The 21,474-nt window shown below is 50.4% G+C and overlaps 7 protein-coding genes across 7 annotated transcripts; 2 read left to right on the forward strand and 5 right to left on the reverse strand.

Moving 5' to 3' along the window:
- Positions 1-417: 417 nt before the first annotated feature.
- Positions 418-2,358, forward strand: PtrM4_039070 (MET3, ATP sulfurylase (sulfate adenylyltransferase); the record flags this gene model as incomplete). The annotated part of the gene is made up of 4 exons (XM_001937744.2): positions 418-436; positions 497-646; positions 745-1,662; positions 1,718-2,358. The coding sequence occupies 4 exons, from the start codon at positions 418-420 to the stop codon at positions 2,356-2,358; spliced, it is 1,728 nt and encodes a 575-aa protein (XP_001937779.2).
- A 982-nt stretch (positions 2,359-3,340) lies between these two features.
- On the forward strand, positions 3,341-4,174 carry PtrM4_039080 (uncharacterized protein; the record flags this gene model as incomplete). The annotated part of the gene is made up of 1 exon (XM_066104312.1): positions 3,341-4,174. One exon carries the CDS (start codon positions 3,341-3,343, stop codon positions 4,172-4,174), a length of 834 nt encoding a protein of 277 aa, XP_065958876.1.
- An 818-nt stretch (positions 4,175-4,992) lies between these two features.
- On the reverse strand, positions 4,993-10,181 carry PtrM4_039090 (uncharacterized protein; the record flags this gene model as incomplete). Its single annotated transcript, XM_066104313.1, has 5 exons — positions 4,993-5,249; positions 5,286-5,511; positions 6,623-9,496; positions 9,532-10,043; positions 10,109-10,181. 5 exons carry the CDS (start codon positions 10,179-10,181, stop codon positions 4,993-4,995), a joined length of 3,942 nt encoding a protein of 1,313 aa, XP_065958877.1.
- Positions 10,182-10,229: 48 nt separating this feature from the next.
- Positions 10,230-11,426, reverse strand: PtrM4_039100 (Retrotrans-gag domain containing protein; the record flags this gene model as incomplete). The annotated part of the gene is made up of 1 exon (XM_066104314.1): positions 10,230-11,426. One exon carries the CDS (start codon positions 11,424-11,426, stop codon positions 10,230-10,232), a length of 1,197 nt encoding a protein of 398 aa, XP_065958878.1.
- A 3,222-nt stretch (positions 11,427-14,648) lies between these two features.
- On the reverse strand, positions 14,649-16,037 carry PtrM4_039110 (uncharacterized protein; the record flags this gene model as incomplete). Its single annotated transcript, XM_066104315.1, has 7 exons — positions 14,649-14,655; positions 14,677-14,696; positions 14,748-14,971; positions 15,029-15,239; positions 15,302-15,770; positions 15,823-15,955; positions 16,013-16,037. 7 exons carry the CDS (start codon positions 16,035-16,037, stop codon positions 14,649-14,651), a joined length of 1,089 nt encoding a protein of 362 aa, XP_065958879.1.
- A 1,454-nt stretch (positions 16,038-17,491) lies between these two features.
- On the reverse strand, positions 17,492-18,062 carry PtrM4_039120 (uncharacterized protein; the record flags this gene model as incomplete). The annotated part of the gene is made up of 2 exons (XM_001937740.1): positions 17,492-17,857; positions 18,051-18,062. The coding sequence occupies 2 exons, from the start codon at positions 18,060-18,062 to the stop codon at positions 17,492-17,494; spliced, it is 378 nt and encodes a 125-aa protein (XP_001937775.1).
- Positions 18,063-18,907: 845 nt separating this feature from the next.
- PtrM4_039130 (Cyclin) lies at positions 18,908-20,182 on the reverse strand (the record flags this gene model as incomplete). The annotated part of the gene is made up of 2 exons (XM_066104316.1): positions 18,908-19,915; positions 19,967-20,182. The coding sequence occupies 2 exons, from the start codon at positions 20,180-20,182 to the stop codon at positions 18,908-18,910; spliced, it is 1,224 nt and encodes a 407-aa protein (XP_065958880.1).
- Between the last annotated feature and the right edge of the window lie 1,292 nt (positions 20,183-21,474).

Raw genomic sequence — 21,474 nt, forward strand, 5'->3', positions numbered from 1 at the left:
CCTACCTAGATGTGATCCTCTTGGACTCCGCTCCGCTCACGTCACTTTGTTATTCTTGCCCAACGGAAAGCTGCGGGCGACACAGGTAAGGCTCTAAAATATCGCGTGCAATTGCGCAATCGCTCCATAGATCTGCCGACCCATACAAACACCCGCTTTGTACCCTAGGCGCTGCGGCAGTGAAAAACCAGAATAACACGGTCAACAATCGGAAAGGATGGAACCTGTAGTCTCCATAGAATAAAAAGGGCTTGCGCCGTGCCCCGGCTTCTGTTCTTCAGTCGCATCTTTTTCAAATTTCAAGTGACCCAAAGACCTCTTTGCGAAGAAGCTTTGAACCGCCAGACATAACTCGAAGTCTTCATATCTAGTCCAGAGACTTTTTATACCCCTCATTCTTTATCTTATCCTCGCAAAATGGCGAACGCACCCCACGGTTAGTTTTTACAGAATTAGTGATACAAGCACAGCGGTCACTGACAAACTTGAACTACAGGCGGCGTCCTCAAGGACTTGATTGCACGCGATGCGCCCCGTCGCAAGGAGCTCTTCGACGAGGCAGAGAAGCTCCCCGCAATTGTTTTGTCTGAGAGGCAGCTTTGCGACTTGGAACTCATCCTCAACGGAGGTTTTTCACCCTTGGAGGGTAAGTCGTCATCCCGCCGCGCTAGGCGAGGGGCAGCGAAAACGACCCCTCGTGTTTGCCGTGTTTGCACCGAGATGGTACCTGACAGTAGCATGCAGGTTTCATGAACCAAAAGGACTACGATGGTGTAGTTGCCGAGAACCGTCTCGCCGACGGCAACCTCTTTTCCATTCCCATCACGCTCGATGTCTCAAAACAGACCATCGATGAAGTTGGCGTCAAGCAGGGTGCACGCATCGCTCTTCGCGACTTCCGTGACGACCGCAACCTTGCTATCCTCACAGTCGACGATGTATACCAGCCAGACAAGGAGAAGGAGGCGCGCGAGGTATTCGACAAGGACGGCGATGTGGCACACCCCGCCATCAAGTACCTGTACGAGACCGTGAAGGAGTTCTACGTTGGTGGCAAGCTCGAGGCTATCGACCGTCTGGAGCACTACGACTATGTCGGTCTCCGATACACACCCGCGGAACTGCGTCTGCACTTTGACAAGCTTGGCTGGTCCAAGGTTGTCGCTTTCCAGACGAGGAACCCCATGCATCGCGCTCATCGTGAGCTGACGGTTCGTGCCGCCCGCGCTCGCCAGGCCAATGTCCTCATCCACCCCGTGGTTGGTCTTACCAAGCCCGGTGACATTGACCACTTCACCCGTGTCCGTGTCTACCAGGCACTGATGCCTCGCTACCCCAACGGCATGGCTGTCCTCGCCCTTCTGCCTCTTGCTATGCGTATGGCTGGTCCCCGTGAGGCGATCTGGCACGCCATTATTCGCAAGAACCATGGTGCTACTCACTTCATTGTTGGCCGTGACCACGCTGGCCCGGGCAAGAACTCCAAGGGCGTTGACTTTTACGGTCCATATGACGCCCAGGACGCCGTCGAGAAGTACAGAGGCGAGCTTGGCATTGAGGTTGTACCCTTCTTGCAGATGACCTACCTCCCCGACTCCGACGAGTACAAGCCCAAGAACGAGGTTGAGCAGGGTATCAAGACTCTCGACATCTCTGGAACTGGTATGTCATCCCACCTTTTACACTTGTAAGCCCAAAATACTAACTCACTGGGTAGAACTCCGCAAGCGTCTCCGAACTGGCCAAGAGATCCCCGAATGGTTCTCCTACCCCGAGGTCGTCCGCGTGCTCCGAGAATCGCACCCTCCCCGTAACCAACAGGGTTTCACCGTCTTCCTGACGGGTTACCAAAACTCCGGCAAAGACTCCATCGCCCGCGCCCTGAACGTCACTCTCAACCAACAAGGTGGCCGCTCCGTCTCTCTTCTTCTCGGTGACACCATCCGCAGCGAACTTTCCAGCGAACTTGGCTTCAGCCGCTCCGACCGTGACAAGAACATTGCCCGCATTGCCTTTGTAGCCTCTGAGCTCACCAAGGCCGGTGCCGCAGCCATCGTCGCGCCCATTGCTCCCTTTGAAGACTCAAGAAAGGCGGCCCGCCAGACCGTCGAGAGGTACGGATCCTTCTACCTCGTCCACGTCGCCACTCCCCTCGAGCACGCCGAGAAGACCGACAAGCGCGGTGTCTACGCCAAGGCGCGCGCCGGTGAAATCAAGGGCTTCACCGGTGTCGACGACCCGTACGAGGTTCCTGAGAAGGCCGACCTGACTGTTGATCTCTCAACAAGCAATGTCAGGACAGCCGTGCACCAAATCGTGCTGCTGTTGGAGAGCGAGGGTCTCTTGACACAGTTGTAAGCGATTGATTGCCACTTTATCATGAATCTTGGAGACATGATATATTTTACGCATTATGACCACATAGGCACGCACACACGCATGTATGCCTTTGATTTTTTCCTTGACGTTTCTTTCCTTTGTTTGGCTCTGGGTTTCCGGCAGGGTGTCAAGATGGATGCTTTGTTATAGACGTATTTGCATGTGTTGCACATGGATAGTTTAGATGGTGAAGAGGAATGAGAGAAAAGTATAAATTCGATGAATGTTTTTATCCAGTCAATAAGTTTTGGATCTCGGTGCTTTTGTGATGATAACGGTGGGATGGCTTGCGTTTTCTGTGCTTCACTGGAGTTGCAGGGCAGGAAATTGGAAGTTGGGTGTTAGACATGGTGTATGGCGTCATGTTTTTAACTTTGGAAGTCGGCAGTCGGGTCTTGCGTGGGTGCGCACTTGCCTCTGAACCTCTTCTTCTTCTTCCTTCTTCCGACTTCGCATCTACTCTGTGCTTTAGCTTTTTTTGTTATATCCAGCTGGACCACAAGGCTGACAGACTAAGAGGCCGACAGACCAAAAGGCTGACTCTTGGCCTATACTACACATGTTTGCTGGACTACTGCCTCACCACATGCTGCAACCTGCAGTACACAGCCCCCGCAAGACTTTATCCCGGTCCTCCCAGTAGCTTATCAGGCCATGGGTACATGTAAGTGTCGTACCAAAAGTCAAGTACCTTGAAACGAATACCGTATGTCGGTTGTGCGCGCAAGGTTGAATCGGCCCCCAGTGGCGTCATGGCTGAGTGGTGGGCGTGGCGCCTGAATGGGTATACCGCGTATGCAGCCTGGCGGGCTGTGGGCTGTGCTAGTTTGCGCGGGCAATTTGATTATCGCATTGCTCTTCACTCTCTTCCCTTTCTTTCTCGTTATTCCTTCGTCTGTTTCTATGCTGTTGCTGAGCGCATTCTGCTCTCGCCATATCGGAAGTTTTGCATTTCTAAGCGATGGTTCGTGTAAGTCGTCGACCACGTGTGGTCGATGTCGAATCGGAGAGTGAGATTGAACGCAATGTGCCCGTTCCTCGGAATGCTGTGGACATGGAAGACAGCCGCGAAGTGAATGAGTCGGGTCAGACTGGGTTTATGGCGGCCTCTGCTGCTGTACTTGAAGGACACACAGATCTTCCAGGGGCGGACACTGGAGGTTTGCTTAGGGTTGTCGTTAATCACCCTGATGACTTCAGAGGCGAAGGAACGGCGCGTGAAGCTCGCAAAGTAGTCATGGCCAACGCTAGGAAGAACAGACCCTGGAGTACCTCTTCCGGGGCAACGAAGAAAGCTTTGGATGGGTCACGATTGAGCCCTGATCGACCTGATTCGACAATCGAACGGGATCGTAACATTACGGGAGAACGACCAGCATATTCCTTGAGTAGAAATTCGAGATCCGATCATGGCTCTCGTTCGGTACTTTCAGCGCAAACGCTTCTTGGTACTGATACCAAGGAGGAAATTCAACAAGAACGCGCCATTCAGGTGGGGTGGTCTGAAAACGACTATCCGGAGCCGAGTATCAAAGAAACCTTGAGAACACGACCTTCAATGATCACTACTCGACTTTCTACCGGTGAGCCAGGAATTGAAAGAATGGAGGATCAGATCAGTCGTCCCGACAGCGGCCATGTTGAGAGAAAGGTTGAGAGCAGTTCTGGTTCCCTAGGCGTTATTTCCTTGGGGCATTCTGATATTGCATCAACTGTTGCGGCTGAAGACGGAGAGTATGCAAGACATCAGATCTACTGTGATCAGACTCCGCAACAATCAATCGGATCGGCATGATTGATTCCTATCTAGGTTAAAGGCTGCCTAATGAAGTAATTCTTTAACCTATATAGGAATCAATCATGTCAATCGATTGATTGTTGCGGAGTCTGCTTTAAACACTGCAAAGCTAAAATAAGCTCTGGCTTTATATGGAGTCTCCGCGTACCTAACATGTCGCTAAGCTCGCTAAAAGTCCGCTCGCAGTCTGCTGCTGCCGCCGGTATCGTTAGTATGTTAATAGCAAACTTCGAGAGTATAGGGAATTGCCCAGCAACTAACTCCTAGTATAGCAGCAGGTTAAGAGACAGCTAGTCCTCCTTAGCTAACGCTAGTTGCCGCTTCTAGATCTTATACTCATCCTCTGCTAGGCTTGCCTCTACCTACCGTATGTTGTGCTCGATCGACGACTGTAGAAAAGCTGACCGAGACGTTAATAACCCTAGCTAGGGCTTCTTACGCGGCGGCGACACCGTATAAGCTGCAATAGCGGCAGCGTCCTTCCGCTCCTACCACATGCGCAGGAACGCTTGGTGATTATTATTAAGCCAGCCGTCGCGATAGTGCACGCCGTCGCGGGCAGTAATATAGGTGTTAGGCACCTTCTAGAGCGCCGCGAGGTGGTGCTTGTAGTGCGAATGGAGTACTGTAGCAGCGTAGTAGACAGGCGCGTCGTTAAATTTTGTATAGTACTTAGCAAGCTTACTGTGCGCAAGGTTAACGTGCGTAATAAGATAATCTTTAGGCGCGTTAGAATCTTCGTAATTAATGTCCTTTAGGCGGTCTTTAAGAGCTTCAAGCTGGTTAAGCAGCTATTTAAACGTTACTAGAACCTCCTATATAGCGCCATAGCGGCCGTAGAGGCCGCGGCCTTTAAGCAGCCGTGTAGCTTCCGCAAATGGCTTAAGGAGTTGAATATACTCCGTAATTATCGCCCAGTCCTTGCCACTTAGGCCGCCCTCGCGTATATATAGTCGCGGCTGCGAAGCAGGCGGCTGCTCGCGGTTCCTCTGGCGTCGTAAAGCTACTGTTGCGGCGCTTTGCTCCTCAAGTTTATACTTAATATAGCTATCGATAGGACCGTATAGCTTGGCTGCGCGCACAAAGGTATTAAAATAGCTATTCTAACGGGTCTTAACGGGCTTAACAAGCTGCCGGACGTTAGCCGTAACGCTTAAAGTCTCCGCCTCTTCGCGCTGTAGGCGCTCTAGCAGCTGTCGAGTTTGCGGCGTGCATATAGACGCAATCACGTCAAAGAGGACGCTAATAGGGCCGTACTTGCGCCACTCATCCATGTACTTCTCCTCGTCGTTAAGGTGGGCGGCATCATTCTCGTACGCGCTACGGTTTTTGCCCTAGATCACTAACTGCGCGCCTAAGTTAAGTATGTAGCAGCAACACTAAAGCCGCCGCTCGCTTGCGGTAAAGTTAAACTCCTCTGCTAATAACTTAACTGTAGTATTATTGTTACTTGCGTTGTTAAGCACAAAGTACCTAACGTTTGCGTTATTAACGCTAAATAGCCGTAGTATTGTCGCTGCTACAGAGGCTATATTATTGCTAGTGTGCGCTCTATGTAGCTTAGGCAACCCGAGCAGGTGGTCGACTAGCTTGCCCTCACCGTCAAGGTAGTGTACGCAGAGACCAGTAAAAGCATACTACCCACTAGTCGAAGTCTAGTTGTCAAAGGATACGTGTATAAGCGACTAGGCTTTGCAAAGGTAGGCGGCAACGGCTGGTACGTATACGTTGTACTTAGCAATAATATAGTTACGGAGCGTTTAGTGGCTACGCTAAAGGAGGGCTTTAGCTAGCGGGTTCACGGCCGCAATTATGGCTCGAAACTACGGCGTTTCTATTACGCGGAGGCTCTAGTTGTCCGCGACTACCTAGTCCTTTAGCGCGTCCTAAAATCGAGAGGTTAAAAAGCTTACTGCTATCTTATTTGCTACCTCCTGCGATACTTCTATACCTTATAATATGTACTTGTGATTTTGCAAGCGCGCCTATAATGTTGCCTTCCTAGCTAGCAATTAGTATAGGTCCGTCAGGTCTAAGTGAGTGCCCAGGCCTGTTGCTCGAGAGGTGTCGGCCAGCGTTCGTAGTGCTGTCAGCCTCGTAGCACGCCTCCTGCTGCCGTCGTTGGTGGCAGTACTAGCAAAGCTAGTAGTTCTTCTTGTGCTTGCGGTGCCAGACGCCCCAGCTGTGAACGGTCTGTAGGGACTGTATTCCAGCTACCTAGTCCAGATGCTATTTACAGTCAAGATGAAGAAAGAAGGTAAGACGCAAGCGGCGAGCCTGCTTTGTTTGGGTTGGCGCACGGCCCTCACGTTGCCGGGGAAGCGACTAGGCTAGCAGCCTAGTCATGTGACTCGAGGCTCAGCCCGTTACATTACCCCCTCCTTTCCCTTTAGCGCGTAGTTTTCTCCATTTCCTCCAAGCGTCAGTCTTTAGTACGTTACTCACAGGTTCCCATGTCGGTTCAGTATAGTCCACCCACTTCACATATGCCTCCTTGATTTCTTTCCCTCCCTGCCTTGTTGTGCGTTCGCCCAGAATACGTTCAACCAGCCATAGCTCGTCTCCATCTACAAGTATAGGCCCTGGCTGAGTGTCTCCAACCTTCTGCGATGGGAGAGAGTCGTTAGGCGCGTAGCGAAGCAGGTCTACGTGGAAGACAGGATGGATCTTCCCCGGAACGTCAAGTTGATAAGAGTGGGAGTTGACCTGCCTCAAGACTTTGTACTTTCCATGCAACCAGTCTAGCTTCTTGGAAGGTCGTGTTGTCTTCACGTTTCTAAGGTTCAAAAACACCCAGTCTCCCTCCTTGTATTGGGGCGCTGCTGTTCTTGTCTTGTTAGCTTGATGTTGCTGTTTCTCTTGTGTTATCGCGATCGCAGCTTGGGCCCACTCTGTTGCGTCTTGGAGTCTTTTAAGGAAGCCTTCTGCCAGTGCTTCGCCGTCTCTCTTTGGTCGGTCCTGAATAGTTCGATCCTCTACCAGCTGAATGGGTTCATTGTGATATCCGTGCATAAAATAGAAGGGGCTTAGGCCAGTAGATGAGGCCTCGCGATTGTTGATTGCTCCCATAACGATAGGTAAAAGTGCTAGCCAATTTTCTTGCGTGTAGGTGGCCCAGATTCGAATCATCTTCTCAATCTCTTGGTTCATTCGCTCTGTTGCACCATCGGTTTGCGGATGATAGGCAGTCGACAGGCGTTGCTCAACGCTGAGGAGTTTACAGAAATGCCTCCAAAGATCGCTGACGAATTGTGGTCCTCTATCGCTCGTAATTGCCGTTGGAATACCATGAATAGGGTAATGCCGTTCTAAAAGCCGTTGTGCTACTGCTTCTGCCGAGATATCGTGCATGCCTTCCAGTTCAACTCCCTTTGTCAGCCGATCAGTGACCACCATGCAGTTCGTTGCGTCATCGCGTCCAGATGGCGGCAAGTCCGTAATAAAATCGATTGAAAGTTCTCCCCATATACGTTCTGGGATCGGTAGCGGTTTAAGGAGGCCCTTCTTTGTCTCTCTCCATATCGTATTCCTCCCGCAAATCTCGCAGTTACGGACAAAGCGTCGCACGTCGCTTGCTACACCTGACCAGAAGAACTGCCTTGATAAGATTGAGTAGGTAAGATCTCGTCCAGGATGGCCGGTGATATGCGAGTCGTGAATATTTTGAATAATTCGTGTGCGAAGTGGTTCGCAGTCAGGGATCCATATCCGGTCTCGAAATCGCAACAGGCCTCTCTCGTCTAGGGTGCATTCTGCTATACTCACTGACTTCTCCTTCTGAAGTTTGGTAGGGAGGTTCCGCTCCTTGTTTGCTACCAGCGTAGTGAGCTCCTGATAAAGCTTATCCTCTTGGCGGCTTCGGTGCCAGAGATTTTGCATGTCCTGGTCCTCAAACATGCGTATCTCTTCTGTGAAGTCAATCTCCTCGGACGACAGGGACTGGATTTGAACACTCTGCAAGTGCTTGCTCTGGAAAAGACGGATAAATCGAGACCGTATTCGTTCATCGTCGTAGTTGGCGGGTAGGTCTTGTTCTCGTCGTGACAGGGCGTCAGGTTTTCCCATAGTCTTTCCAGGTTTCCATTCCAGGGAGAAGTCGAATCGTGAGAGAAACTCTGACCAACGTACTTGTCTTTCAGACAGCTGTCGTTCGCGGTAGAAGTATTGAAGGTTCTTGTGGTCCGTCAGAACTGTGAACTTCCTAACCATACGTAGTTCAGGAGCCCATGCTTCTAAGCAACGAACAATAGCTAGAAGCTCCTTGTCATGAATTGGATAATTGGCCTCTGTTGGTGAGTGCTTCTTTGAGTAGTAGGCAACGGGTTGCCAGTTGTTGTTCTTGTCCTTCTGCAGCAATAGGCCGCCAGTTGCATGTCCTGAGGAGTCGGCTTCTACCAAGGTGTCCTTCTCTGGATCAAAATGGCCGAGTATTGGTGCTGTAATGAGAAGTTCCTTAATCGTTTCAAATGCTTGATTGCAAGCCTCGTCCCAATGAAAAACCATCTCTTTCTTAGTTAGGTTGATAAGCGGTTCAGCAATGTCCGAGAAGTTTGGTATAAAAACTCGGTAAAAGTTGGCAAAACCAATAAATGCTCGGATAGCCTTAACTGACGTTGGTGTAGCCCATTCGCGGATTGCGATAATCTTTTCAGGATCAACTCGAATGCCCACTTCTGCTTCCACAATGTACCCGAGGTATTTGACTCGTTTAGTCTCGAACTCGCACTTGTCGATATCAATCTGCAGTCCAGCGTCTATAAGGCGTTGAAGAACCTTTCCAACCTTCTCTCTGTGATCCTGAAGCGATCCTGACGAGTAGATTAAGATGTCGTCAACGTAGGCTGAAACAAAGTCGTCAAGGTAATCCTGTAGAACACCATTTACGTAGCGTTGAAATGCGGCTGGTGCTCCTGTTAGTCCGAAGGGAGCAACCCGCCATTCGAATAGGCCGTATCTTGTTCGGAAAGCTGTCTTCCATTCTTCTCCTTTGGCCACACGGATCTTGTGGAAGGCTGCGATAACGTCAAGTTTTGTGAACCATTTAGCTTTAGCTACATTTCTCAGTGTTTCTGTGAATAGAGGCAGAGGGTAACGGTCCTTCCTGGTGATGTTGTTCAAGCCTCGGTAGTCAACGCAAAATCGGATGCCCCCTCCTGGCTTTTTGACCATCAGGACGGGTGCAGCTGCGGGAGAGTTACTTGCGCGGATAAAATCCTTGTCTAACAGCTCGGTGAGAGTTTTCCTAAGCACTAGTAACTCTTCTCGGCTCATGCCGTAGAGCGGACCCCATGGAATGGTCTTCTCGTTTCCGTCTTGATCCTTTTCAATCTCAATGTGGAGATCAACGCCTTTACGATGCGGGGAAGTTTCTCAGCTAGGAAATGGTCGAAAGCCTTCAGCCATTGGTGGTACTGGGGTGGGAGCTTCGTCTTTGGATCGGATCGTTTGCGCGGTTTCAAAGCTTTCTCAATGTCGGCGATGGAAACAGCGAACAGTCCAGTGTCGAGCGCAATACCGTCTCCTTTGTTCTTCCTACGGCTTCTTCTCACCTCCGCCATGAATGCGGAAGCCATCACCTGAGTAGCCTTCATTAGTGGTGGCTTGTATGACGCTTTCTTGTGGTTCCATGCGCGGATGTTTGACGCGCCGATATCTAGGCAGCCTTGTTTGGCCGAAATTGTGACGTCGGCATCTTCTAACCAGGGCTTTCCTAGGATCACGTCGTAAGTTAGGCCAGGTACAACGTAGAAGAAGACGCGTTTCTGCTGGTGGCCGTCTATGTCTATCGAGGCGTAAGTAACTGTATCTAGGACAGTACTTGGTTCTGCGTTCTTCCCAGCTGCTTCCTCTAGCTGGCGCGGGCTATCTTGATTGATGGCAGTCTCAGAGATCGAAAGAGTTGTTCATTAATGGCAGAATAGCAAAGGCAACCTGAGTCAACAAGTCCAGTGACAAAGTCAGTTCCATTAAGTCTAACGTCCAGTACAAAGGGATCGCTATCCATCTTTTGCTTTCCGGTCTCTTTCCATTCTTTCTGAGCTGCCGCGTGTTCCTATTGCTCTGCTTCGGAGTCTTCTGGATCTTCCTCCTCTACAGCTGCCTTGGTGACCACAGTACTCTTTGCTGTCTTGACGCTAACGTGAGTTGGTCGTAGAGCGGCTGCTAACGGGCATGTAGCTATTCGGCAATTGTTGCGGCCGCATCGGAGGCAGCGTCGTTCCTGGCGTCGAGCATCGATTTCCTCTTGGTTGACCCATTTTGCTCGTTTTCCAATAAGTTCTCGGTCTTCGGGACGCCTAGATGGATATCCATTCATGTTGGTCTTGCCGCGGAGGCCGACAGCGTTCACTTGGGTAGTTGTAGGCTGCGTAGGTTCCCATTCCATCATGTCTTCGGGGGAAACTGCTGTGAGCGTGGCATTATTTGATTTTGCTGGTGGTTCATAGGTTGGTGCATTTTCAGCAGTTCGGCTACCGTAACGGCGGGTTGTTTTCGTCCATTGGCCGAACAACTCCATGTCGTTGCTAAGATCTGCACACTTCTGAGCGAACCTTGCGTATGTGCTTGTTTCTGCTCCTGATGTACCAACAAGCCTATCCTTTATCCTACCACTTAATGCATTGCGTAAGTAGGATATCTTCGTATGCTCAGGCCAGCTTTCTGCGTCAGCGTTGGCCATCTCTTTCTCAAACCGTGGATAGAAGGAAATAAACGTCTCGTCGTCCTTCTGGCGTATAGAGTAGAGGTTCTGAATGGCTTTCTCCTTCCGATTTCGTTCGCCGTAGAGGAGTTCAAGGCGGTCAAGCAGCTTGAAAGGGTTTGGCGATTCTTCTTTAACTTGTATCTCGTAGTATGTTGTAACGTTGGTTTTCGCTGCCCCATCAAGACGCATGTAGACGTAGCGTAGCTGAGCTTTTAGGCTTCCAATAGCTTGCGCGTCTTCTTCGATCTTGCCCTCCATCTCTAGCTTCCATCCTCGCCATTGTGATTTGTTTCCACCAAACGTAGGCGGGTGGGGTAAGCTGTGCCGCGGCTTTGGGGTTATAGGCACAGATGTGTTCGAAGTCTCGGAGGTTGGCGTTGGATCAGTGGTGGCGTCTGTATTGTGACCAGGCGTTTGAGGTAGCTCGTGCGATGGTGCTTCCAGCCTCTCCATCCTAGTGCTCATGTCTTCAAGTCTCTGTAGTAGCGACTGTAACAGCTGGTTCGAATCGTTCGTCGTCATGTCAGTATCCCCGGGGGAGCTCATTATAGCGGTGCTTTGGTTGCTGCGTGTTCTGCGTGTTCTGCGTGTTCTGCGTATTCTGCGTATTCTGCGTATTCTGCGTATTCTGCGTGTTCTGCGTGTTCTGCGTGTTCTGCGTATTCTGCGTGTTCTTCTTGATCTTGACTGTATGTGAACGGTCTGTAGGGACTGTATTCCAGCTACCTAGTCCAGATGCTATTTACAGTCAAGATGAAGAAAGAAGGTAAGACGCAAGCGGCGAGCCTGCTTTGTTTGGGTTGGCGCACGGCCCTCACGTTGCCGGGAAGCGACTAGGCTAGCAGCCTAGTCATGTGACTCGAGGCTCAGCCCGTTACACCAGCCGTGGCGGTAGATCCAGCTTTTTGGCCCGCCACGACCACAGCGCTCAACTTGGCGCCGCTCTAGGTATGGCACGCGCTTAAAATCAAGCCCGACGTAGTTGTCGTCGTCGTCGTTGGGTGTGTCCGCCTGTACTACAACGGGCTCATCGGCCTGAGCCTCGCACGCAGTATCGCTAATAGTAGGCGCGTTCGATAGCGACGGTCGAGGAGAAGCGCGCTTATCGTATTCGATGAGGCGGCGGAGGCCTGAGTTAGAGGAGTAGACATGAAGTACTCTAGAAGAAAATATGCGTCGAGTGGTTGTAGCGGGCGAGACGCGTAGAGCTTGCTGGGTAAGACTAGCGTACCCTACAAACTCTAATTAGCTAAACAGTTTACCCTTAACCTATATAGGACTAGTGCATGCCTATCTATGACTAGCGTCATTTTGTCGCCGCTTTCAAACAACACCAGAAGTGGCTATCACGGCTGCAAAATACGGCCTTAAAATGGCTGACGTCAGTCCAACGTCAGTCAGTTCAGTCAGTCTAGAGGCTTCTTGAACTGACTGAACTGACGTCCAGCAGCCTTAACAACTGACTGACTGAACTGAGTCTTGGCAGTCAGTTCAGTCAGTTCTAACTGAGTTACCTGACTGATAGCAAGTCTGGCGCAAAGGGCAGTAGCTTTAGTTAAAGAATCGTTTTTTAATAGTAATACCAATCAATGCTAGAACCTCTACCACGAGCTAGCTTGCCATTCTTCTAATTCCATCGCCACTAAGGCTTTCAGCCAGGTATTGCTCATAGATTAAGTCGACGCATACTATTATTAAGCTCCCATTGCTCTTTCATTAGCGGCTCAAGGCTCTTATTCATCTCCTCTATCTCTTTATTAGCTTTTTCTTTGTCTTTTATTATCTCAGGCATCTAGCAATAGCATAGCCCCTTCTTATCGTAGGAGAAACAAGCCCAGAACATAAACTTAGAATAGCCTTTCTAACGCTCTCGAATACAGCTTCGTATAAAAGCTTCATCAGCCTTACGCCACACATGATAGCCACCTCGTCGATGGAGTAATACCACACTCGTTTCGTCTAACCAAATTACATTCTTCTAGTCTTTAAGAGTCTAGTCTTTATGCTCTAAACACTACTTAAGTCGATCGTCCCGCATCTGCTTCGTCAACCTAGGCTTCCTTGTCGGTTTCGTCTTTCTGAACCTAGCTTTCTTAAGAATACGATAAACAGTGCTTGCTGAGACTTCGATCCCTTTCTCTCTAAGCATACCAGCAATGTCAGTACATAATTTCTCCCTTCTATAGCGATCACGGCGTACTGTAAGCACTACAGCAGAAGACGTATCCGCAGTCTGCTTTGACGGACGGCCAGATCGAGGTGCATCTTGTACATGCTCGTCCTGAAGGTTGAGTGGACGTTCCGCTAGGTCAAATCCACGCTCAATCGCTCGGGCGTATATCTTGTTAAGCGTACGCTTCTCTATACCCGTTAAGTCGGTTATCTCGCCGTTGCCTTTACCTGTTGCTTTAAGAGAAACAGCAAGAGCACGAGTCGCAGCACTGTAATTCGTTGTAAGGCTTGGATTTGATAAAAAGCGTTAGGTAGTTTGTCAAAAGCGATCGCTTTGTGATGTGAGCAGAGGCCACGTACAATCGGAGCAACTACCGAATTTGGAATAGTGTTTATAGCCCTCTGACAAGGGGGGGGGGGGGCAAACTTTTGACAGGCACCTCCGTACATAACCATCAATGTAGATGTCAGAAAATCGTAAAGCTCGTGTTAATGCCAAACTTAGCCTCAGGGGTTAAAAGCGGCAAGAAGAGTGGTAGTTCTTCAGTGCTTACAGATTATCAACATACCTTTTGGTCGCTGCTGGTAAGCGTTCACTACCACACATTGACTTTGTTGGCTAGGGGTTCTCTTTGATCGCAAATTCGCTGCGTCGATGTAGTCATTGGAAGACTTTTGGATGCGGTAGTTTTTTTTCTGGGAGGGGGGCGGAGTGCCTCGGGTCGACTGTACCATGGTACCAGCATCGGTACCGTATTTTGAGCTGACTGTTGGACACGGTACCGGCTCAGGCCTGGGTAGTTGTTCGGCAATTACAAGTTTTCGGGCATTTATTCTGTCTGTAGGTACGGTAAGACGTTCCTCCACGACACCGTCCATCCAGCCTACAACACTCCACCAGAATATCGTCTGAATCACACATTCGCACCCCGAAGCAACCGAATTTCCTGCCCACAAGCACCGAAATCAGCACATTACTTGGCTCTTTCCACACAATGAAGTCGATTGCGGGTCTAGCGATTGCTCTTTTCTCAAGTCATGCACTAGCAAAGCAATATTATGCTTGTGCTAGCAACAATCATGACTTTGGCTTGCCCCCCACCGGCTTCAATTACCCGGCAGACTCAACTCGGTTTTGCGTAAGTGTGTTTAATAACTTCACTATACTATAACAAAATGCATATAACTATATACTAACGCAAATAGAGACTGACAACGAACCCCCCACGCCAAGGGGTTTGGCCACACGAAGCCCCGCTGCGGTGGCCAGGTGCCGAACATTATAGTTCTCTCATCAAGAGGTCTCTCAGATATCAAATACAGCGTGGCTAGTACCAAGGATCCTCTAGATAATTGGGGTCGTTGGGCGTGTGGCTGGTACGCGTAACAAAGAGAAGGGGATTGTCAGGAACCAGGCTCAGCTTAGTCGTGCTCGCCCACTCAAGACCATAACGCGCTACTACAGCTCGGTAATGATTCACCTATACTTGGTAGATAATACATGAAACCTGACTAGAATTTCGTCTGATCTGGTGCTCTGTGACGCAAACAACGATGGGATAGTTTGACATTGATTGTTGGCACGGGAGCGTGCCTTCAAGATCTCAAGCGTGAAATGACGAACGCAGCCATGAGATATATACACTGCAAGAACGATTAGCTTATTTCTCCATCTCAAATATCATCTTCACTCACAGCAGACACAAAATACGGCAATCCCAACCCCAAACCCCCAATCTTGATCGCCTGAACCCACAACACAGCCATCAAAGGAGCCCCAACCAAAGACCCAAGCGTCTTAGTCAACATGACAATGCTAAAGTCCTGGATATCCGAGTGCGCCAACGCGATAAGCGGCGACTTGACTAACGACATGGTAAACACCGGTAGTGCAGACCCCAAGGCATAGATGATGAGCGCTAACAGTATTAGCTACCCGTGTGAACCAAGAATACCTTAAAAATAACACAACTTACCAGTAAGCATCATCCAAAACTTCGCAGCCATTGCAACACATAGCACGCCAAGCACAGAAACTATGATACTTACCTCCGCCCCGAGAATGTTAAGCCGAACCTCGGAGCCATGCACGGTTTTTGTAGACATTGACGTGTGGATGATACGCGGTATTATGATTGCTAGTAACGTGAAGTTTACCAGTGCTTTGGCTGAGAGCATGTAGCCCGCCTACAACAGAACATGTTAGTTGAAACTGTAAAGTTCTATTTAGAAAAAAATCAATCGCTTACCTCTGCAAACGTCCACTCATACCGCTTCGAAATATACTGCACTAGAAGTTTGGTATCCGAACTCGCCAGCGCCGTGAGAAAGAACGAGCAAAGCAAAACCTGAAATTTCCGCCGCCCAATCACCAATCGCCATAGTTTGCGTACAGACTGCGTTATACTCTGGACGATGCTGGTGTGCGTTTCGAATGCCGTGGTGTAGCGATCCGGACTGGGATTTGTGGTTTCGAGAAGAGGACCGGATTCCTCTTCTGTGTGGGCATTGGATATGCTGCCGTGTGGAGTTGAAAGAATATTTGGGGTCCTTTTGGTAACGGGGAGGAGGAGGATGGTGGGAATTGCGCAGGTTAGAAGGAGCATGTTGAGCCAGAAGGGGAGCCAGAGATTTGTGCTCATGGTAAAGGACGCTAGGGTTGGGCCCATGAAGGAGACGACGTAGGATGTTGAGCTGATGTAGGAGAAGTAGGATGCACTGAGATGTTTTGTTAGGTTTTGGGAAAGATGGCTTTGGGTGTGTTTCTTACCGCTGCACATATTCGCTTGTCAGCGCGGAGGTTAGGGTAAAGATTGTGGATTGGAATACACATTCGCCGCCCAGTACGTTGAGGAAAGGTCCCGCGATAATAGCTTTCGTTGGTAGGATGTGTGAATAACGGCCTAGTTGCGAGAATCAGGATATATTTCCTATGGTAATCATAGAGCGGAAACACATACCAACCACAACCGCCCAGGCACTCATGAAAACCCTCGGTATGAGATTACACCAGAGTACAACTCGGATCCCCCAACGCTGAGCGACGAAGCTAAATGGTATTGTCACGACAAAGTCTAGTAGTTCGTGTCAGCCATTTTACACCCCTGATTACCCCGTGGCACAGTCACAAGGCTAGGGATTTGCAAATTTGCTGCAGTCACTATCACATACCACAAACAACAAGTGTTGTTTCCATAATCCCCTGTAACCAAGCCAAACGTCGCTGTACATCATCAATCTTGCACAGCTTTTCTGGTATCGACCCGTCTGGCTGAATGAGCGACGGGTCGTTGCGTTCATAGTGCTCCTGGCACAGCCGTAGCTCTATGACTCTGTTGAGAGGCAGTGTGTACAAAACTGCTGATAGATGGACTAGCACGAGAAGTAGGACTAGTGGCCATATTGCGCGTTTGCTTGATGCGGGAGGCATGGGAGAAGGGGTACGTGATAGCGGGGAGGAAGAGAGCAGTGGCTTGCTGCTATCGACTTCAGACATTTGTTATATCATCATTTGACTGATATGATGACTGTTTATCATACATCTGAAGTGAGTCTGTTTTGTAGTCTACTCGTTGAGGTGTTGTGCTCTCAAGCTACAACTATCGCAATCGCGATAAGACACGTAGCACGTGATTTCGATAATGAACCTCAAGACACGACACAACATCACGTGTCCAAACTAAAACTTATGTGAACAAGCACTCCGCGGGGTTTACCATCTTGAACATCTCATCCATCATCGATTCAGCACTAGTTGAAACGCGTTGCGCGGGCATATTCCGAGCAAACAGGGACGCGTAACGTTGACCCCGTATTCGTAACGCAAGCCACGCCGTCAGAAAGGGCTATCCCAGCCTTGCGCGCCAACGCAACCACCAAAGATCGGACGATAATCGCATCGTATCTCGCCGGCGAACGTGGCCAACCCTCGTTCCTTACACAGCCAAGATATATTTACAGTGGTGATCCCTTTCCTTGTACAGTCTCAGTTGTCTGACCACCATCCAACACGTCGTCGTAGTCGTAGTCGTTTTGCCTCTCGCGCTGCTTCCTCCGCTCACTCACTCGCCCCGCGGAACACCGGCGATATTTGTCGCTGGCGTAAGTCGGGCTCAGCTGGCTAAAAGGGATGTTCCTTGCAAGGCATCTTTGACCTCGGGCATTCCGGACCCCGCCGCGCCCACTACGTGTTTTGTGCCTGTCATTCTTTTGCTTTGGGGAGGGGGGCCTTGGACCTGGGCAAGCTGAGGCTTACAGTCGACACGTGATGGAGATGCCGAAACTCAAAAATCAACACTTAGCAAGGAAGACTACGTGCCTGGCGACCGGTCCCATTTGGCGGCCCCCACTTCACCTCCCCAACCTCTCCCTGGAAAACGCGCACCATGATGCGCTGATTCTGTCATATGCTAGGACAAAGGCCGTCTTGTCTGTGCGCCTCAGTTGTTGCTTTTCGAAGCCTTGGACACGGCTAGATGGTATCCGCCCAAGATACAGCCGGCTACAGCAAGTGCTACGAGGAAAAGCATGGCAATGGCGCGGAGTTTGTTCCTCATCCAGCGCTCTAATAGTGTGGTGCTGCCGCGCCTTGCAGGTGTGTCTAGTGAGATGTAGCCCCTCCGCCATGGTATGCTGTCCAAGATTTCAAACGACTCGATGGATGCGGGCGACGGTGGCGCCGACGTAGGGTCTAACTCTGCATATCGCGGACAGAGCGTGTTATGGGCAAAGGCTGTGTCATCGTCGCTATAGGGTGAGAGGAGACTGTAAGCCCCTAGGGATGGTCCGGTGGTGGTGATGGAGAGCTTGAGCGGTTAGTGTCTTGGAATCGTTGATAGGACCGCACTGCCGCCTTGTACTCACTAGAGGCATAGTCGCCGGCGTCTGCAAACGATGAACATGCAGGTAAGTGCTCGTTGAGCGTGAGGCAGAGCGAGGCAATCTTAAGCAAGTCGCGATGGCATTACTTATTTTGAAACGCGTGGCGAGTTGACATACCCTGCGGCGCATGGTGTATAGAATCCGCTCGCCAATTCCAGGTTGATGTCCCCAGGAAGACACGGTGCGCTGAAACAGAAACACGAGAACAAAGCGTTCGTGGAATACCAACTCATTGATTTTGGTCGAACCAATTCTATAAACTAAGGATGCTCTTCTCGTAGCCCTGTCAGCCCTGCCGTCCAGTACAATATGATGGAGCCCTGCCAATCTAAACATCACCCATGCCTATAGCATGAACACGCGCCTTTTTTCACCTTTCCACCTCAACATGTGCAAAAAGGAGATGGGGGAAGGACATCAAACAATCAAAACAAGAAGCCAGGACAAAAAAGTTTGGAATTGGAGAAAGGAAGGGTATCTCTGCTCGCTTAAGCAAACAACAATTGCGAGTGAGCCTAGTTGTGCTTGCTTGTGTACCAATTTCAGCCTGAAAAGCCGCGTGTTTCCTCCCCTCGTGCCCGGGGGCCCAGGAACCAAACAACCCGTATTAGATGGATGTTATATCCAGAAAGGAAGGTTGTCGGGACCTGACCTGGGCTCCACCAACCGCAGCCTACGCCGACTGTGTAAGCCGAGTGAGACATTAGGTAGTGGTGGAATGACTGTATAATTTTTTTGGTCGGGACCTAGACAAAAGAAAGTTGCTCGAAAGAAAAAGGGGCGTCTTGAAAATGGCAAATGTGACAAAAACAGACGCTTGTAAATGCTGGAGAAACAAGACCAACGCTATGACGCTCTCACACAAGATATTTTTGGTACAACGGAACGCACGATGACTTGTCAAAGTGGTCCACCACAGTTGAGTTTTTTCGACGGTGAAGGATATACAGCCACTGCCCAGCGAGGGTCATCGTTTACATGTGCTGGGGGTGGAGATATTGGCTCTGGTAGTATTGCCCATTGTGTTGTCCGTTCGATGCATGTTCTGGCGTGGGCGTCGTGGGGTATAGAGAAGCAGGCTGCGACTTTACAACATGACCGTAGGTGAATTGCTCAGACTCGGGGGTGATTGGCGGGGTAAGACATCCGTTGTGCATGACAGATCCATAAGGGTTCTTGTTAGGGGTCTGGGGCACATAGGCGCCTGACGCAGGCTTTGGCTCATCGATGGTGACAGTCGGTGGGGGTGTCGGCGGGCCGGTCCCTCGTCGCGCAATCTGTGCTTGTCGCTGTAGGAACTCTTCGACGGTAGCGGAAACGGCTGACAGGTGGATCGAGGCGTACTTGCGGGCAAGTACGGGAGACGGCTGGTAGAGATGGTTGGAAAGGCCAATGACCGTCTGGGGATCGTAGGCACCAGCCCATTCACTGTTTCGTGCTTGGGGTCGAGACAAGACACACCTCGCGAGGGCAAGAGCAGAGCGGGCGAGAACCGATGGTCGCGTCGAGACAAATTCCTTATGGAAGAGAGCAATTTCAGCAATGTAAAGCGTCATGTGTTCAACTTCAGCATCGTACGGGGCCTCTAACAAAGCAATCTGGAGAAATGCATCAACAGTAGTATGACCGATGACCCAGTTGAGAGTTTGCAGAACATGCCACTCCATCTGGGTGAACATCTCATCGTCGTAGAGAGAGCAGCACATCGACTTCAGCTCCCGCACGGTAGGGACGCGGTCTTTCTTGTCGCCGTACTTGGCGGCAATGAGAAGAGCAGCGCAGCCAACAAGTTGGTAGTGACGCTTGTAGACGACACGACGCGAGCAGTAGCGGTCGAGCAGGTTGACAGCGAGGAAGAGAGTCTCGGGCAACAGCTGGAAGGCGGCGTGAGCTTCAACCAAGAAGTCAAGGAGGTAGGGGCGCATGAACCACTGGATTTCGGTCTGAATGTCAATGGAGTTGACATCGGGCAAGGTTTGTGACTGGGCTTGGTTAGCGGTGCATTCGGTAATCATCTTCCTCCAATCACTGACCTCCATGTGCATCATGTGCTGCATTATGTCTTCTTGGTATTCATCAGCCGTTAGTTTCGAAAGCTCGTCAGCGATGGCCCGTTGCTGCATCTTTGATACTGCTCGGTGGCGTTCTCTAGCTTCGGCTCGCATAGCGTAGATGCCGTCATCATGTGACTCTACAAAGTATGAGTCGCACTGGCCGTAACGGCTCTGGGATTGTTGGGAGTACGCCATCTTGTTGATGAAGTGTCGAAATAGTAGTCGTCAGGTCTCCGGGATAGACGTGGTTAGTGGTTGGACGATCGATGTGTTGATACGTTCGCTGTGAGTGAGTGGATGGCGTCAAATGATGAGCCGGTCTAGAGAGTGGCAGCCTGGAGGCAACTGGTACAAAGAGGGTGATTAGTTGATATGTAAAGCAAGGTCCGTGGTTGGCGATTCTCGGTGGCTTGAGGGGCGAGTATATGGTTGACGGGCCTGGAACAGGTGCATTAGCGTGCGTCCAAGTCAGGCACCTCCGACTTCGGGTTAAGCGAGGCCGTGACTGTGGCACATACCTTTGTAGAATTAATACAATTAGGGTAAAGAGTGAACGGAGTGTAAAAACACCAAAGAGACAGCTGAAGAAGTCGGAGAAAAAGAGTCCCTTGCTAATGGCATCCAGAAAACAGGGCGATGTATGCGGTCTCGTATTGTTCCCACGGTGAGAAGGGAGGTCGTAGGGGCAGAGCACGAGCTAACGAGTCCGCCGGGTAGGGGTAAATCGCCAAGAGATGGAATGCAAAGATCCCAGTGCTGGCGACAGTATCTAGGCGGTTGTGAGCAAGTTATCGGTCGAAGTGAAGGCGACTACTGACTCACGACCTATGCGGCGCTAGTTGCGGAGACAGGTGCAGCTGGAAGTGGACGATCTATGTCAAGATGTTGTCAGCAGTTGTTCATATATGAGAGCGGAGCCCCTGTTGTCAAGGGCGGCTTGGTAGCGGTCCGGCCAGTGAATTGAAATGACGGTAGTCAGCACTACGCGTAGTGGAATGGGGCGGAGAAATCCGGTGTGGAGGCGGCGTGGCGTTTGTAGGCATACCCCTAGTGGCGATATGACCCTGACGATAGGCGAAAGTATAGGCGGTGTAAGAGCCGGCGAGGCGCAATCGATACAGTATAGCCCTTTGGCAAGTCTCCCATTGCGCAGTAGCACACTGGCAGCTTGCAGTCGAGGTGAAGCCGTCGCGTGGGTCATGATGAGAGATGCTGGCGTGGTATGCAATCTTGGGTGAAGCGAAGCGTGGTGGTATTGGCGAGACGGTTTCTTATCGACGTTGTAGAAGGAAGGTGCCATCCGATGGTGTGGCATGCAGCCGATAGTCCAAGACCATTCCCCAGACCTCATACCTAAATTCCTCACCCTTGGCTCGCCCAATCCTTATCCTCACTCATCCTGCGATATTTTGCACTGCCAGACAGACAATCTCCTGGTTCCAAATCGGGTCGGGCCATGGCATTGAACACTTGTCGTAAACGGGATC

The sequence above is a fragment of the Pyrenophora tritici-repentis genome, chromosome 10, assembly GCF_003171515.1.
Source record: "Pyrenophora tritici-repentis strain M4 chromosome 10, whole genome shotgun sequence".
Lineage (NCBI taxonomy): Eukaryota > Fungi > Ascomycota > Dothideomycetes > Pleosporales > Pleosporaceae > Pyrenophora > Pyrenophora tritici-repentis.